Here is a 20,051-nt window from a genome sequence, read left to right on the forward strand (position 1 = left end):
CACGCCCACAGGCACGCCCCGTGGATACGCCCCCTGTCGTTACGACACGGCCGCGGCCGCTTTACGGCAGTGCGCGGTAACCGAGCGGCGGCGGCGGCGACGGGCGATGAGGCGGCGGGTGAGACCCAGGGACACGGGAGGGGACATGGGAGGGGACATGGGAGGAAAACGGGAGGAAAACGGGGAGACACGGCGGGACATGATGTCAGTAAGGTCCTGGCAAGGAGCGGGCGCTGGGCGCCATGCCCGGGGGTCGCGCCGGCCGCCGCCGTCGGGGGGTCGGTGCTGGCCGGCCTCGGGCCCGGAAGCCTCAAGCCCGCGTTTTAAGGGGAAAAAAAGGGTAAAACGGGTCAGGAAGTGGAGGTGCTGTGGGTGCCAGGCCGTGACCCTGCGCCTGGGCCGGGTGCACCCTCTCCTGGCCCGTAATTCCCGTTTATTCGCAGAAAAGCAGCGATGGGCTGAGCGGGACCTTCCCGGGGCTGCTGGAGCGCTCTGCTCGCGGCCCCGGAGCGCCGGGACACGCTCGGGGTCAGGCTCGGGGTCAGCACATGGCTCCTCCTCCTCCTCCGTGGGGCGTGGGACACCCCGAATCGCTTCCCCTGACCGAATTTCCATTCCTGACCGAATTCCTGTGACCTCCAGGTCTTTCAGGCGAGTTACGTTCCCTGCCCGTGCTTCCCACTGCTCCCTGGATCAGCCCCTCTCTGCGGGAGGTGAGAGGTGAGTGCATCGGTCGGGTTCAGGATCGGAGCTGGGATCCCATCGGTACCTCTGGGACGTTCCCGGTGCCCTCGCTCATCCTCAGGCGTTCTGCTCGCTGAGGAGGTTTTTTCCTGTTAAACTCCAGGTTTTGGTCAACCCCATCCTGGAGAGCAAAAACCATTGTGTGTTGTTCCTGTGGCTCTTGCTTTCTTGCTGTGACACCAAGAGAGGTTCTGAGTTTGGTTGCAGAGTCTCTGGTTTGGGGAATTTGTCCAGAGCAGAGAAGTTTGGGCATAGTGAGAACAGAGCTTGGAATATTTTCCTCTGATTTCAGCACTCATGGCTTGTTGAACCTTCAGAAGTGGGATGTTCTTATACAATTACAACCTACAGCTGCAGAGAGATTAGTCTTTAACAAAAAAGGAGGCAACTACGCTTCTGTTCTGGTTGAATTGTTTAATTTTCCATGAGTTTTTCCTCTGGTTCTGTCAGGAAACACGGAAGTCCAGAGATTCAGGTGTCACCCAGCCTGGCTCCTGCTGGTAAATAGAAATTAATGTTCCTTGTCTGATCTTGCTCCATTAACAACTATCCAGGCATGGTATCTAAACCCCATATTTTCAGGAAAAGTGAATAGAAAATTAAACCATAAGGTCTTTTATTCTTGATTTTTAAAAGACAAAACCTTCTCTGTCCTTCCTCCTGCTCCGTGATAAAGTCTGGATTTTTTGTGTTCCAGGTGACTATTTTCCTATTTACCTCCATGTTCTTTAAATTAGGAACAGGACTCTAGTGACGTGTTACCCTAAACTATTCACTCTGGAGCTTCTTAGCACCTCTAATTTATTAAAATAGACTTGAGGATCTGATTCATCCTTAGTTCACGCTCCTGTTGCTCTGTCACTGCCTTTTTACACTCAGTTACTGAGGAGTCTCATTCCTTGGCTCTCAAGTGCCTTGAGCAATTACCTGCAGAGTGTTGTTGTCTTTAATAGTGTGAAAATGACAGGTTTGGGGTGGTGTTGGTCAAGTGTTGGAAAACACAGGCTTTGCATTGCATCCGCACACAAGGAGCCCCATCCATTTATGGATTGAACTCACACTAATGCCAGCAGCTAATTTGTTAAATTATTATCATTTCAGTGAGAGAAGCTTGACCTCTTGCCCTATTGATGCAGCACAGCACCATTTTCCAATCTGTAAATGAAATGATGCTGTTTGTATGGAAATGCTCCTTCCTTTCTCCCCCGTTTCCTCGTCTCAGCATTGGAAATGGGGCAGCTGAAATCCCTTGCAGGAGCTGAGGATTCCAGGGAGTTTGCACAAATTCCAGCTACTAATATGCAAATCAAATGAACCAGCAAGACACTTGTTGGCAACCTCCAGCAAATGTTTCAGGCCTGTGCCAGTATTTATTCTTATTTTTATGGAAACGGAACAGAACGTGCCTGAGCCTTCAGGAAGAGAGTCCTGGCTGTGGCTGAGCAGAGCTGCTCCCAATCCACATCGGGATTTCAACACTCCTCAGAGGCTCGGGTCCACGTCCTGGCTCCTCTGCAGATCCATCTTTAGCTCTTGGGAGGTTCTCCCAAACAAAGCCACCTCACCAGTGGCTTTTCACAGTCCCACCACTTTGTTTTGGTCCTCTCTGCTTACCTGACCTGGCTCTGAGGGAGCCTCCCAAGGGTTTTCCTTGGAGCTGCATGTGGTGAGTCATCCCACAGAACTCACAGGCAGTTTCACAAATACCAGATGGCAATAAAATTAAAAGTAGTAGCTAGTGGCAATTAAGCACTTGCACTCTCCTTCCTGACTGGAGGAACCTGCCAAATGTCATGGCAGGAAAAAAAAAAAGACAACTGTGTTTCTGCAGAGTGGAAAATTAACAGAGCACGGGACACATGCTTCCCTCGCCCTTAATCCCATTTGGATGGAGTGGAAAGCTATTGGCTGGACTTCTACATGTCCAGAAAAAGATGAAGCAGAAAGAACACAATGTAAGGGAAAATCTGGGGCATTTCATGGGCACATAGAAGAAGTATTTCAGCAGTGCCCATGCTAAACCCCCACACAGGATATTTGGAGGATGTCCAGATCTTTAAACCAGGCTATATTTGTGCAGGCTGAGGAGTTACTGGGATTCTGTTGGGATTTCTTGTTTTTATACTACAAGGGTTTGCACCATGAGCTTGGAAATAGTTGGAGCTCATTAAGGTCGGAAGCGTGTCCAAATACCATTGTGTTTGGCTCAGCACAAACAAGGGCTGTTCCCTTCCTCTGGTGACTCCTGCTGCTCGGCATCTCCGGGATCCACCAGGCACACACAAGCGCTCACCTCGGCCCTTCCTTCCGACCTGTTACACACGGACCATGGCTCATCCATTCTGCCTGTCACATGCCAGGGGATCCTGCCAACATTTTTCAGAGATAAGTCCCTTCATTTATGCATCCCAGGCCAGGAAGGGTTATTCCTCATGATTCATGTCACAATAAGAAGTGTGAATCTGCTTCTTCCTAACTTCCTTCCTTCCATGTACTTCATTCTTCTTTATCATGATGGAATATTGGTGACTTACTTATAGTGAATCATATTAAAGTGATCTTACCATTCTGAGGTTTCACATGAGGCTTTCAGAAATCTGAAGATGTTTTTGTGCTGCCTTTGGGACAGAGGAGGGAAGGATGAGGCCAAAACCAGCTCCATGTCATCAGTGTCCCAAGTTGTGGCATTTCCAGCCCTGTCCTGGCCAGGAAAGGATCTAGAGGCTGAAGATGCATCACAGCACTGAGGAGCCTGGAAGGGCTGCAGGGTGTGAGAGCTAAAGGAAAACCAGGGTAGATATAGGAGCTCTAAATCAAATTTCCCTGTGGAAAAATCTCCTAAATCCTACTCTGGCTATGTAGAGAGTTGTCATAAAGATTCCCACGGTCGGGAACTGGTTTGTTTGTGATCTCGTCCTGCTTTGTTACTCCTTACTCACAGCTGTGCCTCCTGTGCTGGCGGCCCAGCAGGTTCTCCTGGAACAGGTTGTGCCTCTGGCACAGAGCTGGGGCACTCTGTGCTTGGAGGAAGGGACCATGTGTCTGTCAGACAGCCCAAAAAGGTTTGATGCAAAGAACTCCAGTGCTTGTCACTGCTCAGTAAAACACTGAGACACGCAAACACTACCTGACTTTTGGATCACTCCCGGTTTCTGTGCAGGAACTGCTCTGAAACTCCTTTGTTGTGAGGCTCAGATCCTCAGGATGGAAGGCTGATCTCATTGGAGCCACAGCAGATTGCTGCTTAACCCAACACTGTGTGTTCTCCATCTGCTTGTGGTCCTGCAAATATCCATCTGGGAATCCTGGGCTCTCACTTACTGCTGCTGAGCAGGAACTTGAGGTGTTCGCTGGGCTGTATCCTGGCTGTGATCCAATTCCCACCCCGTGTTCCCTTTGTCTGTTGCAGCTCTGGCGGTGCCCTGGAGCGGCGCAGGATGGATCCTGTGGTTCTCAGCTACGTGGACAGCCTGCTGAGGCAGTCGGATGTGGCGCTGCTGGAGCCTCCAAACTGGCTCAACGACCGCATCATCGGCTTCGCCTTCGAGTACTTCACCAACCAGCAGTTCCAGGAGTTCAGCCACCGCGTCTGCTTCATCAGCCCCGAGGTGGCCCAGTTCATCAAGTGTGCCCTTAGTCAGGAAGAAATAGCCATATTCCTCCAGCCCCTGGACCTCCTCTGCAAGGAGCTGCTGTTCCTGCCTATCAATGACAACTCCAGCCAGGCCGCTGGGGGCACCCACTGGAGCTTACTGGTTTATTTCAGGGACAAGAAGTGCTTTGCCCATTACGATTCCCACAGTAAATGCAACTCTGTCCATGCCAAGCAAGTGGCAGGGAAACTGGAGGCCTTTCTGGGAAAAAGAGGGGGCAAAGCCACTTTTGTGGAGGAGAAGGCGCCGGCACAGCAGAACAGCTACGACTGTGGGATGTACGTGATCTGCAATGCCGAGGCTCTGTGCCACGGCTACTTCCAGGGCCGGATGGAGCCTCTGCTGCAGCTCCTCACCCCCTCCTACATCACGCAGAAGAGGTCAGAGTGGAAAGCTCTCATCACAAAACTGGCACAGAAGTGATGGGGATGCACCTCCAGCCCCCCAAAAACTGCCTTCCCAGTCCAAGAGGCAGCACCCCCAGTGCCTGAGGGAGATGCCCATGCACAGGATTGTCCCAAAGAAAAAGAATGTAACCCCTCTAGCATGGCTACACCCCCCAAACACCCCATTCCCTCCAGGAAAAGCCTTATTCTCCTCCCAGCCTTTCAACATCTTATGACAAGAGCCACTTTGCTTTCAAAGAAACCCTCTCCATGGTCAATTTTTACAGTAATCGCTGTGGCAAAACAGGTTGCTAGAGACTTCTCCACCTGTGCCCAGCAGGCAACACACCCTCATTAGGTGGCTTTAGTTGGCTCCAGGCATTGTCCTTCCAAGCCAGGTTTAGCAAATGCTCTTTAAACCCAAGCCCCCAAGTGCTTTTTCGTGGACAGTTCTAATTTGTGCCTCCTGCTAATGGTATTGGAGAAATGTAGGATTTAGAAGCCAGGATTTTGTACCCCTGAAAATCTGACATTGAGATGTCACTGCAAAAAGATGAGACTGCAAAGGAAATGCTACAATTAACTTAAGAACAGGGCAAAATCAAAGTCATTTTTCATCAGCCAGGTGCTCCTCAGCCACACAGCAATGGCTTTTTTTGGTCCCCCGCCCCTGCTTGTTCTTATTGCAAATTAAAACCTGACTCTGAGCTGCTGCAAGATTAATAGGAAGCTGAGAAAGTCAATCCTAGGAAAAGAAACTTAATTGAGATGAAAAGCAACACTCACTCTTTGAAGTTTGGTGTTTTTCATTAGGATTTTAGGTCGTCTCTGTGCGGGGAGGGTTTGTCAGTGCTCCCCAACCCTTGTTAGCGGTCGCTGCTCATAACACAAAACCAGTTCTGTTACTTAAAAGAAAAAAAAAAAAAAACACTAGGGAGAACAAAAGGACAGAGTTTGAGGTATAAAAGCCAAAGATAACTGCGGGCTCATTGAAGTCCTTAATGCACTTCAGAAAATTGAAACACTTCTCTTCCCGTGCCGGATGATGGCTGGGATCCTGGAGTGGATCCTCTCCTTAAAGACAGGCTTAGCAGTTTAGAAAATAAAAATTAAAGTGAGATGTCATTGCAGGATAAGGAATAATCTCTCACCTGGTAAGAAGCAAAGAGCAGGTTGCTCAGGTGGTGTCTAGCAGAGCAACCACACCCCTACCTGAGAAGGGAAATCCGGGTTAAATACAACCCTTGAGGAAGGATTGGTTTTAACCTGGAGCTCTTCACCACTGATGTGTGCAACAGCACAGCACAGAGGGGAGGGAGGCCTTCACCTTCCCTTGCTCCACATGGATGTCAAGAAATCAGCCCAGACTGCCCCAAAGCACCCAGTGGCAGCACTGGGGCCTGACAAGGGTTGGGGCTGTTCCCCTCCCTCCTAACACTGCCTGGACAGGAGAGCAACCTCCAGCACCAGCCTTCCCTGGAAAACCCACTCAGCTGGAGCCAGAACAGGATCCAGCTGCTGGCTGAAGGGGATTCCCTTTGGACTCTGAGGGGCTTTGCCAGAGCAACATCACTGCCACTCCCAAATCCCAAATAAAACTCAGACCAAACTCTGTTTCCTGGCGTAATCCAATCCTTGGTGTCCCTGCTCATGCTGGGGTGCAGAGTGTAACAGCATGGTGGCTCTGACTCATCCGTCTGACAGAGCTGCCTTGGCTGATTTAATCTCCCAATCCTATTTTTAGATGGGCTGAGAAGGGAGGAAGACAGAAGATGGGATGGTGGGTGTGACATGGGCAACAGCAGGGGGATGTGAGGGCAGGGGCTGTGCTCATCCAGCACCACCCTGTGCTCCTCATTGCTGTTTCCAGGCCAGCAAGGTGAGTGTCCAGGGATGTTCCCTGCACCTGAGGCTTTTACGTGGCATTTCTTTACACAAAGCAAAGCAAATAGGCTCAAGCAGGACCTAACTGGGACAGCCAACATGCACCAAACCAGGCAGGCAGACACCAGATGGGAAACAAAAACAGAGCCTTGCAACCACATCCTGGCAGCAGAGACCTCCCAAAGCACACTGTGGGTTCATCCCAGTGCTCCTCCAAACCTCCTACATGTCACTGCACCCATGGCTCACCCCACCACTGGCTTTAACCAAGGAGTCTTGAGAGGAGACCACATCCCTGGCTCAGGCTCAGCATGGGACCCCACACCTGCTGTTGGAGCACCCAGCAAACACCAGGCTGGGCACATCAGACCAAACTCTCCCCAGTCCTCAACCTCTAAACCTCTTTTTAGGGCCCCACTTTGAGGTTGGACTCACTAAACATCATCTTGTTTGTTGGAAAAACAATCCTAAACCCATTTCCACCATGTAAATGAGCTGGGTGAGTCCCTGGCAGGGACAGGACCAGGACGGCGCCTTTCATCCTCCAGGTCACCCATGGAATCAAAGGCTCCGACAGCCCCATAATGCCGGGGCTTTGAATAAACCAGACCATCCCCCCCAGGCACGCCCGGGTGCTAAATCCCGCCCAAAACAGGTGACACCACCCTTGTCCCCACTTAACCAGTGCCACCGTGGTTTTCAAATGGGGCCATTTTCATGCATTTTGCTGCATGGTTCAGGCCGGGGAAAGGAGTGGAATTGGGTTGTGGATGTGCAGTGAGGAGGAGGAGAAAGAGGAAGGCTCACCCTGCCCACCCCAGCTGGGCGGGGCTGCAACTCAGCTCCCTCCCCCGGCACCGCTGTCCCCAGGGTGGCCCTGCCACCAGCGCGTCACATCCCGTGGTCTCTGCTGCCATCTAGTGCAGTAACGTCCTTGGCCCCTGCGTCGGGAGCATCCCTGTCCCCTTGTCCCCATGAGAGGACAGGCTGTCCCCATGTCTCTCACATCCTGAAGGGACACTGGGACAGCACAGATTTTGGGGTGCCCGGGTTTGGGGCTCACAGCCCGGCACCGTTGCAGAGGATGCTGGTAAGAGAGAGTGATGTGCTAGAAAATCCTGGGTTTATTGTAATTCCATTTAAAAGCCGTTCCAAGCCCGGAGTGAGCAGTGAGCTCTTCCCCAGGGCGCCGGGATTTGGCCCCGTCAGCACTTGTAGTTCCCAAAAAAAAAAGGAAAGAAAGGAATCACACTTGTACCACTAGCCACCCCAGGGTGCTCCCAGGGGGCTGTGGGACAAATCCTGTAAGACAAATCCTGCAGCACTCAGATCCATGTGGTTACAAGGTTAACACGAGCCAGGGCACAGACACTGCACTCCGGGACATTCCCCAGGGCCAGCCATGGGCTCCTTTCCAGCGTCCTCATGGGGTGAGCAGGACTAACAAAGTTCATCTGGGCCAGGTGTGAACCCCAGCGAGGACACCTGGTCTGGGGGACCTTAAAGTGCTTTGCAAGGGATGCACACACACACACACACCTCTCTGAGCCCAGTGCTCTAGGAGAGAAGGGCTGGGCAGCCCTGGCTTGTACCCCCACCCTTGTGTGTGGGATAAATGACACCCACAGGGCGGGTGGGACCTTTCTCCCCATCCCTACAAATCCCTGTGTTCAGGACCATTCCTCCAGGGATACTGAGACAGGGACAAACAGGTGGGCTCTCCCAGAGCAGCAGTGGCAACTCATCCACATTTCTGGGGGTTCCTGGTGAGCCCATGGTCATCTTTTAACAAGAAAATACCAAGCCTGAAATAAAAACCAGCATCCATCTTAGCAGCAAGTCCTAAGGGAAGGTCCAAGTGCTCGGCAGCCCCGAGCCATTGTCCGGTGCTACAGCACAGCAGTGTCCCAGGGAGAAAACAGGTTTCCAGTGGGATGGGGAGTTGGCACTGGCGGCCAGAACCTGGCTGGAAAGTCCCACCAGGAGCAAGTGCCCAAAGGAAGAGAGAAAATACTTGGTCCCATTTTACCAGCCGAGGGAAAGCCGGACCAAATGTAACAGCCACGGTTGGGAGGACACAGCACCGGGATCCGTGGGCAGGGTGCCACCACCTCAGTGTCCATCTTCAGCCAGCACCTGAGGAATGGTCACCTGCAAGCAGGGAGTGGGGTAAGATGGGATGAGTAACTGCAGAGGCTCCATATCCCATCCCAGTGCCTTCTGATGTCCTCAGCCCAAGGAGATTCCCCTCCTCTCCATCCCATGCTGATGCCTACAGCCTTACTCCCCAGGAACAGCCCAGCTTCAAAGAAATGTCCTGGTGCTTCCTACAACTGGAGAACCAGCCCCAAACCTATGAAGAAACCTCTTCCCAAGCTCTGGAGTCTCAGGGACAGCAGAGCTTCCCAATCACTCAAACCAGCAGTTGATAGGATCACCTCTGGTCTGGAGATGGCACCGTGGGTTCTGTCACTGGCCAGATAAGGGACAAAGCATTCCTTAGACACATCACAGAGTGGAGCCATTCCTCTTTGCACCCACATTCCCTCAAGTCCTGCACTCATGTCCCTCCACTGTATGTCCCAAAATGTCCTTGAGGGTCCCTCACCTCCTGTGCCCGCGGGAGAGGTAATCCCGGTTCAGAGAGCAGAGCTGCTGCTCCAGACGGAAGATGCGGAATGCCAGGTACGAGGAGGACACGACCAGGAGACAGATGCTGGCAGCAGAGGAAGAAGCCAAACACCCAGTTGAGACTGAGACTGACATTCCCAGTGTCCCCCCAGCTTCCCTGTGCCCTTGGCACACTTACAGCACAATGAAAATCTTCAGGAGCTGGTAGTCAGAGGGTCTCAGCTCTGCCACACAGCTCTGCTCCACCTCCAGCTCCTCCTCGGTATTTATTGCACTTTCTGAAAGCAAACCCAGAGTCAGTGTCACAGCCACACTTGGCTGATGCTCCTGCTCCTCCAGCAACCAGGAAACAACAAATATTCCTCCCTTATGGGCTCAGACCCTGCAGCCAGGAGACCCCTGCCCATCCCCAGGACTCCATTGCTGACTCCCAGGTTAATCTGCAAGGCAGAATTCCCCTGCAGGAGAGCAGCAGATGGATGAACACACTTCCATGGAGGTTTTCACCCACGTGGAGCAGGGCACAAACCCATGCCCCTCACCTGAAACCAGTGGCTCCTCAGAAGTGAAGGAGCTCTCCTTGGTGCTCAGGCTGCTGACAGAGGTCCTGTGGATGCACTGGTAGTTGGCATCTGGCAGTGACAGTGACAGTGAGGTAGGTGACACCTTCCTCCACTTGCCCTCGGGGACAATCACCTCCTGTGGGAACAGTCCTGGTGAGCCATGAATGAAACCAGCAGTGCCACGGATATGGTGGGGCCAGATTCAAACTCAAACCTTACAGTACATGGAGCACCAGCACATCGTCCTGAGGGAGAGCTGGTCTTCCATGATGGCTCCATGGGAATGCAGGTTCCTACTAGCAAAGAAGGACCTGCCCATGAACCCAACACCTGCCCCAAATACCAGCTGCTGCCTCCTCCACCCTTGAAGCTCAGGGCAGTTCCATGGAATTCTCCAGCATGCCCCAAATAGGGCAAAAAGTGACCCAAAAAGACAACAATCAAACAGGGTGGCAGCTGGCACAGAGAGGGGCTCCCCCAATGGAGAGTTCTCAGGGCTGGAGCTGCCCAGGGGCTGCATCCCACCAAAGCACCAGGAGATGCTGCCAGATCAGCCTGGGTCACTCCCAATTCAGCCCTTGAAATGAATCTTTAACCCCTGGGATGTCACCAGACCATGGGTGACATCCCACCTGTCACCCTCTGGTGCACCCCAACTGTCACCTCCTGCACCCAGCCCAAGGCTCAGGACCAGCAGCCATGGAAGACACCCTGCTCCAAAAGTGCAGGATTTGACCTCCACGTTCTCTGGATCATGCCATGGTTCAGCAGGTCCTTCCCTCTCCCATCATCCTACTCATCCTGCAGATTTTTGGGTAACTCAACCACATTCCCAGCCTGTTATCCACATTCCCAGCTGGGAACAGTATCAGCCATCAGGGAGCAGAGTGGTGGCATTTGCCACATCACTCTGAAGTTGTTCTGTCTATAAACAGAGTCAGTGGCTGTGCTCAGCCAGTCCTCTTGACCCATCTGCTCCTGCCAAGTCAGGGATGAGGGTCCCAGAGGACAAACTGTGATGGCAACGCATCCCTGCACCCTTTGATGGCACCAACAGAACCAGCTCTCTCCCGACTCTCTGAGCAGCCACGAGACAGTGTCAAACCCACCAAAGGCACCAGGTGAGCCCTCCCCACCCACAGCATGAGGTCAGGGGGGTCTCTCCTCTCCCAGAGCTGCCCTGACCCTCACCAGTGACACAGAGTCCGGCTCCTCTGACAGCTCCTTCAGACTCAAGCTCTTCTTACTGGAAACCTAGATGGGGAGGAAAGGATGGGGCATTACAGTGCCAGCTCTCCCTGCTTCAGCCTCAGCCACAAAATGGATTTTGGGCTGCTCTGCTGAGACTATGAAGAGCAGCTGCTAGAACTTATAATCTGTTTTAGGGCATGAGAAAAGGACACTGCATCAGTGCTTCTCATCACAAAAACCTGGTGGGGCCATGGTTGAGCCAAGGGCTTCCATGGACAGGATAAAACATCAGGGAGCAAAAAAAAGAAGGTTACATGTGGGCAGAGCCCAGCACATTTCAAAGATTAAGTCCCCCAGTTTGGCAACAGGGCTGAATCATCCAAATCATTGCCTTGGCACAGCTGGCACACACCCTCCTGGGCAAGGCAGGGCTCCTGTACAGCTTCCCACGTGCTCCAAAGTCAGGGAGAAGAGGTCCCCACAGTCATCCTCTCCAGCTCAAGGGCTGATGAACATCTTCCCCCACTTAAGTTAAATTCTTTTTTAACTTTGTACCATTCTTCCTCCCCTTAAAACTTTAGATCTGGGCAAAAGGCATCAATGTGCAGAGTGGCAGAACTAGTATTACCACCAGATTATAAATAATTCATACCCACGCCCTGAGAGAGAGCAGAAACTCAGAGCTCTGCCTCATCCATGACCCAGAAAAGCCCACAGGGTCAGGACGTGCCCAAGGCATGGCTCCTGCCCCTCTCCCCATCCCTTGCTGAGGAGTGAGGATGCTGGGAGTTGGAGAGGGCTTTGGGAGCAGTCCAAAGCCTTGGAGGCAGTGATGAAGAGCTGTGCTCAGCCCAAAGGGAGGTGCAGAGTCTCAGGGCCATGGACGCTTGGTGGGACACAGAGTGGGGGTACCTGCAGGTGGGTGCAGACTCTCCTCAGGACATCATAGACGCTGTCACGAGAGATGAGGGATACAAAGATGTACTGCAACAGAAAGAGGTGAGCTGTTGGGAGAGATTCCCCCCATCCTGAGTCCAGTTCTCCCCAGGCAGGGACAGGCAGACATCATGCCCTTGAATCTCCCCGTTTTCAGGAGCCACGTCTCCCCCACAGGCATTTCCCTGAGGAGCTTCCCTGCTGTTATTTTTGCAGCCTGCTAAAACCTGAACCAGATTTTTTTGGGGCCAGTCTTGCTCAGCTGCTGTTCCTACAGCTTTCCTACATGCTCAACCCAGAGGGACACAGCAGCAAATGGGGCCAGGACCTACAGAAAACATCCACAGGGATGGAAGGGACACAGGGCCACTCTCACCATGCCTGACACAGAGCCCCTGGGTGATGTGCAGGGCAGCCACACGTGGCTTTGAATGCCCAAATCCTGCCCTGTGCCACTCCCTGCTAAAACCCACCTCCCAAATTCCACAGGAATAACTGCCTCCCAACATTCCGCAGGAACAACTCCCTCCCTGGCAGGGACAGGCAACACACAGTGCTGGCAGCAGCACCTGGGCAGGCGAGGACTTGGACACACTACATCAGCTCACTGCAGCCAACAGGATTTAAAAGCTGGAAATGTAGCCCTGTATCCAAGTTTTCCACCAGCTCTGGCTGAATGCCAGCCCAAACCCTTTCCCTGCTTGTGTTTAAGGAGTTTAAAGGTTTTACGTGAGCCTGGCAGGGATTTGTCAGGCTCGGCCGAGTTTCACTTGGGCTTTGCTTCGTCCAGGGAACAAAGTGAAATTCAGGAACAAAAGCAAAGCTGTGGTGTTTGCCCTGGCTGGCAACCAGCACAGAGAGCAACTCTCACTTCCTAACCAGGGATGGGAATCGCTTTGTTCACTGCTCTCAAACCACATCCAGTTTGGACCTGGGCATCTGCTGTGTGTTGGTGTTACCTTTCTGCTGGCAGTGGTGGTGATGGCCAGGCCGTTGGGCAGCAGCCGAGCCGTCTTGTGCTTCTTTATCAGCTGTACAGACACCACTGGGATCACCACCTGCAGGGCAGGAACACCAGGATGGACACAGCACAAGCATCATCCAGCCAGCCTCCCTAAGACCCACCAGATGAGCCCCCCGTGCAAGCCCAGGGAGGGATGGAAAAATAAGGCAGGATGTTATTTTTGGCAGGGTAACTTTGCTGAAACCTCGAGCTTCCTTCAGGTATTTGTTTAAAGCATCACATATAAATAATTCAGTCCTTCAGCCCAGTTTTAAAGGAAGTCGTCTCTGCCCAAGATCCCCGTCAGCCACAAGACTAATGGGGAAACATCATATTGTAAATCAAGAAGAAAAGCCAAGAGACATTCAAATCTCGCCCCCCCTAAAACCTTTGATCTTCCTTCAAGCGCCATTGCGGCTGGAAGGAGGTTTTGCATCAGGGATTTTTAAACCAAACCAGTCTTTGGTATCCCCAGGCTGATGCCACAGGTCATCAGAGAGGGAGGCACGGCCGTGCTCCCCTTCCTATTGGAGGTTTTTGTTGGGGATTTTGGTGGTGTTTGGGTGCAGGAGGGGATGAGCTGCGGGTAAAAGCCCTGAGGGACCAGGGTGGGCTGGTGCCCACATTACCTTAATGTCCTTCCCAAAAAGGTTTGCGTAGAAGCAGAGCCAGTTGGGGGAGATGTAAAGCCTTCCCTGGATGAGGATGTCTCTCTGGAGCGCGCAGGAGCAAACTGCAAGGCAGAGAAAGAACCGTGGCAATCCCTGTGCCAGATCCTGCCGCCTCCATGCCCATCCCTCACCCTGCCACCCACCTTTCAGCACGCTCTCCTCCGTCGGGATGTCCTTGAACAGCTTGTGGTACTGGGAGTTGTACTTGCTAGCAGCCTGAAAGCAAAGCAGAGCAAAGTTATCCGGTGACCTTGCCGATAAGGAGACCCAAAAATCCCTCTCCTGCAAGAAAACCTCCCTCTGCCCGCACCCGGGACCGGCGCAGGGGGGTCCCACCGGGCTGGGAACAGGAGCCCCGACGGATTAGAGGAAGGTTGGATGATCCAGCACCCGGCGAAGGCTGTGCCATCCTCCCAGCTTAACATTTCCATTAATAGCTACAGGGGCTGCTGAGCCCTGGTGAGGAGCAGCTTTTCTGCCAGGCTCATCTGCAGGCAGTTTATTTTGCCCAGCGGTTTCTCTCCTCCTCCTCTTCCCTTATCCGGGACACGGTGACAACACTTGCTTTGCGCCCATCGCGCCGCGCCATCCAGCTATTTATATTCCCGGCGCCGCTTCAAAGCCTGCCGGCAGCCGCGGCGGGAAGCTCGGCAGGTCGGCCCTGAAACACTCCTGCAGCCAAGGTAAAGCTCCAAAGCACTTCAATGCCTTCTATAAATCTGCTCAACTGGTCCTGTAAGGCAGCTTTGTGCCCCCTGCCCTCGGGATGCTCCCATGGGATACGGCTGTCCCGCGGTGGGGAGGAGCTGCTTTGCCAGGATGCAGAGAAGGCTGGCACAGCAAGGCTGGTTTGTGGCAGCCACGCAGGCAGAGCTCTCCTGACCACAGGTACAAGGTCACCTTTGCTCTGCACACCTTGTCACCGGATGAGCTGGGCCCTAAGAGGATCAAGGCGCAGCAGCACCTGCAGTTGGCTCAGACACCTCCCAGAGGGATGCCGGGATGGTGGGGGTGCCAGTGGGAGCATTCCAGGAGAACACAGAGGGCATTACCCCCTGGTCCTAGCACAAATCCACTGCTGGCCCTGTCACTCTCCCATATGCCTCTGAGGAAATCAAAAAATGGTTTTCTCCTCCATTTTCTTCATGGGAAAAGGCAAAGTGCCACTTCCTGTCACTCCTTCTTCTTCCAGAGCATCTCTTATCTGTAGATGGACCAAAACCATCTAGTTTGGGCATGATTTGAACAAGCAAAAAGTTTCAAATGGACAGAAATTTAACTGCTCTCAGTCAACATTTCCACTTTCTCCTTTGCTCTGGATGGAAAATCCTGGAAGCGTTTGCAAAGCAGAGCACAGGCCACACAAAATCATCACCAGGTCTCCTGAAATTAAATGCAGGAAGCTCTGCCCCACATCAGAAGCTGTCTCTAGCTCCTACAGCTCACACCTGAGACCCCAGGTAGGCTCCTCCTGGGGCAACAGGCTACAACACTCCAGCCTGGTCATTCCCAAAGCCAAAGGCTTACCACTTCCCGGTGGCATTTCTTGATGTCCTCATCCTTGAGGGCTTCATTCAGGCGGAGGCTGGAAGGAAAAATGATAATCACCAGGTAAGCAAAGAGCCACAGGTCTCTCACCCACTCCCTAAAACATGTGTGCTGTGATATGAGACATAGAAAAATGTACAGGACTGAAGAGAGACCCCCAGGAAGCCACATTTTGGGTGTCTCCATGATTTATCGTGGCATTGGGCATTGCTGAGGCTCAGTACTGGCTGTTGAGGGCTGATCTCTGATGAGAGCCAGTGAAGGCACCAGGACCAAGGTACTTCACACACACCCCAGCCCTGGGGGAAGGAGCCCAGAGCTGACCTGGCAGCAGCTTAGGACAGGCTGGGAGCTGGAAATGTGCAGATTTGGCAGCTGGGGCAAGGATTCCCAAGGGAAAGCAGAGGCAGGAATTTGGGAATGTGCCTGAGCAGGAGGGTGGACTTAGCTTTGGCCATGCACAGGGACATCCATCCATGTCCATCCCACGGACAGAAGCAAGGACAAACCATGGAGAGAGCAATATCCTACCAACAGCCTCAGCAGCAGGAATTGCATCCTCTTCCCCAAACCCTTTCACTTCCCTACTTTTATACCCACAATATTTCAGGGAGAAAACAAAGTTGGGTGCCCCCTGTGCCCTGCCCCAGCTGGCAAGCAGTATTCAGGGCTCAAAGGCAGCAGGAATGCCACAGGAGGATGGAAACTCAACTGCAGGCAGACCCTGGGAAGCTGCTCCTCACCTGCTGTCGAGGGAATCCAAACTCTTCTGCTTGTGGGACAGCTCCAGCTTCTCACGACCGTGCCTGGGCTCGGGGCTCTTCAGGGGAGCTGCCTTCTCATGCATCGGCGTGGCACTGCAAGGAGACACCCGTCAGCCCCCTAGGGAAAGGGGAAAAGGGGTCTGGAGCTGTAAATCTGTTCCTTTCAATCCCAGCCTGCACAGAGACGTCAGAATCTGCTGCTCAAGGACAGCAAGAATATTTCTGCCATTTCTCAAGTCATGTGGAGATAAAAAAAAATAAAAGTCATTTTTCTGCCAGGGACTCCCCAGAGCTCAGAACAGAGCAGCCAAATTACTGTGGCTCCCTGAGATAACACCCTCCAAAGCAGAGACTCTTCTCCTTAAGGGCTAGAGGTTGGGATGGGAAAAACCAGAGATCTACAAAACTCCTCAGGGGGATGGATTTCAGACAGGGTCTGCTCCTCTTGGTTGGCAAACACCATCTTCCCAGGGCAGAGCCATCACCAGGCACCTTAAAGCAAGTTATTTACCATTGGGAACGTTATCAGAGGTGCTTATCAGCCACAGCAGCCAAAGTAAACACGGGCCCAGCGCCACAGGCAGGTTATCACCTGGCAGGCCATAAAGGTGACACTTCCACCCTCGGCAAATCACAACCGGATATTGCTGCGGCACTGGCAGCCAAGCAGTGCACGATCCCAGGTGGCAAGGCAGAGCCAGCAAACAGCCACAGACCCATGGAGAGGAAATTATTCCAGGGAAAGCACTCAGCTCACTAGGCAGGGGGTGATGGCAGAGCAGGTGGGGTGGCGGCAGGACAGGATGAGCGCCAGCAGGCGGGACAGGCGCAGAGCTGGAGCGCATCCCGGTGCCTGTGATGATGCCGTGGCACTGCGGCAGAGCCCAGGCCGAGGAGCCAACCAAACTTCCTATACTCTGAGAGCAGCTCCTTCACCACCTGTACCTCCCTAGACACATCCTGCTCCTACTCCAAGGGGCTCATCTGAGAAAAATCCATGGAAATAATCCCCCCAACTCGGGAGGAGCCAGGATAGGGGTGCTGGATCCCATCTGCTGGATCCCAGCCCGAACAGGCTGAGAGCTGAAGCTGTGTGAGCTCCCACATCCCCACAGCCTCAGAGCCCTGACCAAAACACTCCAGGTGCAATGGAGCCCATCTGACTCCCAGCTGGAGGCACAGGGAATGCTCCCACAACAAGTAACACATACGTGGGGGCACAAAACCAAACAGAAGTCACTGGTGCCATGTGGTTGGAAACAGGCTGGGAAATAGCTCCTGGATCCCCACGGCCACTGTTGGCAAAGACCTGCCTGCATAGCCCTGGAGTCTGAGCACTGCAGGGATGGGATGGATACACTGAGGTTGTGGGCTTTTAGGAGCTCAGGTCAAAGGATGTGTCAGGAAGGAAAAGGAGACCTTACTGACAAGAAGCACCAAATAACAAGAAGTACCAAAATAACATCCCCTGGCATAGCACCAAAAGGTGTTTTCCCTACCTGACTCCTCAGACATCCTCTGCCAGGGGATGCCATCCTGCCCTGAGGCTGAAACTCCTATCATGGAGGCACCAAAGCCTTCATCTACCCTTCTCCCATGCTGAAAAGGGGCTCTGACCCGCTCTGAAGCCTCCTTGTCCAGAGCTCAGCACTCTCTGGCTTCCCTCACGTCATCCCTTAAATCTGCAAGCGCCTGCACTGCTTAATCCGGGTGAGCGGATTTATCCCCAACCAGCGCTGACACCAAGGGGCACCACACAGGGATCGGGGACAGCAAAGCCATCAGAACCCCTCCGAGGTCACCAAACACACAGAAATCCCCTAAAATTAGAAAAAAACACAGGCTGGAAAGCACTTGGAAGTGCTGCATCCTTTTTTCCTCTCCCTCTCATGGCCACCATCAGGGACAACTCCTGGACACAGTGCTGGCAGTGGGATACTCCAGGGGAGTCTGGGGGCTGTGAGGAGCATTCTCAGCTCCAGCAGGGACATGGCAGGAGCTGCTTTATCTCCTCCGTCCAGATCTTGCTCCATCCTGGCTCCTAGATGCATCAGGGATAACACGTATCCAGAGTTCGGGAGCACAGGGTAAGGCTAGACTCCAGGCACAGGGAGGTTTCCCTTCCAAGAGGTGCTTCCAGTGCCAGCACAGTGAGGAAAACACTTTCTAGCAGCTCATACTGTCACCCTCCTCAAAGAATTTGTTCAGCACCAAGCTGCTCCTGAGGTAAACTCACCATCCCGAGTGTCCCAAAATACAAGTGGAACAAAACCAGTCGGAGTTCAGCGCTCCTTAGAGGAGGCAGAGAGGGTTGGCGTAGAAGTTCCCAGCAAAGTGAAAACAATCCAGCAAACTGATGCCCCTTTGCCCATTCCCAACACCCCCTCCCTGCCCACACCGGCTCCCTGAACCCCCAGGTTTTGCCAGGCGGAATCCGGTGCTTCTCCCTCCCACGGGATCGGCGTCTCCCTTCTCTTACGCGGAGCTGGGATCCAGCCTGGAAAAGGTCCGGCGCGAGCCCCTCCGTCGGCGAGCGATTTTCGCTGGATCCCTTCCCCGCTGCCGGAGAAACGCGCGGCGGAGGCCGGAGCGAGCCGGGCGGGGATCCCGCCTCCCCGTCAACCCCAGGAGGCTCAGAGGCGGAGGGAGGCACCGGCGGGCGGGCGGCCGCGGCCCGAGCGAGCCCGGGCGGGATTCGGCGAGCTGCCCTTGGTCCCGGCGTCCAAGGTCATTTCAGTCCCGCGTGTCGGAGCTGGAGCGGAGCCACCCCGGGATGCTGGAGAGGAACGGCCGGAGCCGAGCGGCGCTGGCAGGAGAGAATGAGGCGCGACGTCAAGGCCGGAGGGAGCCCCGCGCGTCTCTCCCGCGATGTCCCCGGTGTTCCCCGCCCCGGGAACCAGGGGGTCACGGCGGGAACAGAGCCGAGACCCGGGTCTCGGGATGCCCGCAGGTCAGATGGTCTCATCTCACCGGCAGCCGCTCCGAGCGCCCGGCGGCACGGAGAGAGCACGGAGGGAGGCGACTCTCGACCTGCGGGGCTGTGCGGGACACGGTGGGACTGTGGGTCTCGACCACCGCCAGGGCCGCGCCCGGGGCAGCCCCGGCGCAGATCCCATCCTCGCCGGCACTCAGAGCCCCTCAGGCGAAGCCGGCGGGTCGCCGGCGCTGAGCGGCGGAACTTCTCCCCGGCACGCCCGGCCCGGTCCGGCCCGTCTCTTCAGGGAATGGGCGAGGGGGTATCGGTGTTTCCGCGCTCCCCTCAGCGCGGCGCCGCTGGCCGGGACAGGCCGAGGGCCAACACCGGCTCCGCGGCGGCGGGGGGAAGGACGTGGCCCCGGCACCCTCCGGCCCCGAGGCCCTTCCCGGTCCCAACCCCCTCAGTGCCGGGTCCCCCCCGCAGTCCCGGAGCCCCCCGAGCCCCCCTGCTACCTGCGCGCGGCCCCGCGCGCCGCCGTCATGCCCCGCGCGCCCCGGCCTCCTCGCGCCGCCACGGCGCCCGCCCATTGGCCGCCCGTCGTCTTCCACCCCGCCCATTGGCCGCACACTACCGAGCCCCGCCCCCTTTCTTCCGCCCATTGGCTCCCTCCGCCCAGTCCCGCCTCCGCCACACTGAGTGCCTCATCCCGCCCCCACAGGCCCCGCCCACCGCCGTGAGGGCCGGAGCCTGGCGGGGTCCCGCCCTTAAAGGGACCGCGGTACAGCCTCTTAAAGGGGCCGCGCGGCGGGCGATCCCCGGCCTTCCTCCGCCCCGAGCGGGTCTCAGGCCACGCCGGAGCCACCCTGAGCTCCCGAGGGAAACCAGCCTGGGTGGCAACCAGGCCCTAGGGCCGCTGCTGGCTCTCTCCCCCTGGCACGGGAACCCCAGCTCCCACAGTTTCCCCCACAAATGCCCCCAGTAGAGCCCCCAACCCTACTGACTCCTCCTTGGGCCCACTCTCGACCACAAAAGATGCCGCCAGCCCTGTCGTAGCCTCTCTTGAATGCCTAACGCCCGTAGAGCCCCTCCAAATCCTGCAAGCAGCTCCAGCTCTAGCCAACTCCTCCACCGGCACCCCCCAAAACTGCAGCAGCTGCCCC

At 54.8% G+C, this 20,051-nt stretch overlaps 2 protein-coding genes across 5 annotated transcripts; one reads left to right on the plus strand and one right to left on the minus strand.

Annotated features, from left to right (window-relative positions):
* The first annotated feature begins 30 nt into the window (after positions 1 to 30).
* SENP8 (SUMO peptidase family member, NEDD8 specific) lies at positions 31 to 6,397 on the plus strand. 2 transcript variants are annotated; one of them, XM_009089811.4, is made up of 3 exons: positions 31 to 118; positions 643 to 720; positions 4,154 to 6,397. In XM_009089811.4, the coding sequence occupies exon 3, from the start codon at positions 4,182 to 4,184 to the stop codon at positions 4,818 to 4,820; it is 639 nt and encodes a 212-aa protein (XP_009088059.1). In that variant the 5' UTR covers positions 31 to 118; positions 643 to 720; positions 4,154 to 4,181; the 3' UTR covers positions 4,821 to 6,397. The 2 variants fall into 2 exon arrangements, with proteins under 2 accessions (XP_009088059.1, XP_050834430.1); XM_050978473.1 differs by lacking the exon at positions 31 to 118 and adding an exon at positions 516 to 540.
* A 1,376-nt stretch (positions 6,398 to 7,773) lies between these two features.
* On the minus strand, positions 7,774 to 19,473 carry GRAMD2A (GRAM domain containing 2A). 3 transcript variants are annotated; one of them, XM_018913716.3, is made up of 13 exons: positions 19,404 to 19,473; positions 18,454 to 18,780; positions 15,954 to 16,067; positions 15,190 to 15,247; positions 13,806 to 13,878; positions 13,621 to 13,724; positions 12,948 to 13,046; positions 11,965 to 12,036; positions 11,053 to 11,115; positions 9,841 to 9,997; positions 9,477 to 9,576; positions 9,276 to 9,383; positions 7,774 to 8,818 (listed from the first exon to the last, which is right to left on the minus strand). In XM_018913716.3, the coding sequence occupies exons 3-13, from the start codon at positions 16,055 to 16,057 to the stop codon at positions 8,815 to 8,817; spliced, it is 942 nt and encodes a 313-aa protein (XP_018769261.1). In that variant the 5' UTR covers positions 16,058 to 16,067; positions 18,454 to 18,780; positions 19,404 to 19,473; the 3' UTR covers positions 7,774 to 8,814. The 3 variants fall into 3 exon arrangements, with proteins under 3 accessions (XP_018769261.1, XP_009088058.1, XP_050834432.1); XM_009089810.4 differs by having other exon boundaries at positions 15,954 to 16,092; XM_050978475.1 differs by lacking the exon at positions 7,774 to 8,818 and having other exon boundaries at positions 9,272 to 9,383.
* Between the last annotated feature and the right edge of the window lie 578 nt (positions 19,474 to 20,051).

The sequence above is a fragment of the Serinus canaria genome, chromosome 10 (genome assembly GCF_022539315.1).
Source record: "Serinus canaria isolate serCan28SL12 chromosome 10, serCan2020, whole genome shotgun sequence".
Lineage (NCBI taxonomy): Eukaryota > Metazoa > Chordata > Aves > Passeriformes > Fringillidae > Serinus > Serinus canaria.

What these genes read in the sequence shown, in the direction of transcription:
- SENP8 (XM_009089811.4), top strand. Translation starts at nt 4,182, where the DNA reads ATGGATCCTGTGGTTCTCAGCTACGTGGACAGCCTGCTGAGGCAGTCG.
- GRAMD2A (XM_018913716.3), bottom strand. Translation starts at nt 16,057, where the DNA reads ATGCATGAGAAGGCAGCTCCCCTGAAGAGCCCCGAGCCCAGGCACGGT. An exon ending in TTGGATTCCCTCGACAGCAG is followed by an intron (nt 15,248 to 15,953) that starts GTGAGGAGCAGC and finishes TTTTCCTTCCAG; the next exon opens with CCTCCGCCTGAATGAAGCCC. An exon ending in CCACCACTGCCAGCAGAAAG is followed by an intron (nt 12,037 to 12,947) that starts GTAACACCAACA and finishes TTTCTGTTGCAG; the next exon opens with TACATCTTTGTATCCCTCAT.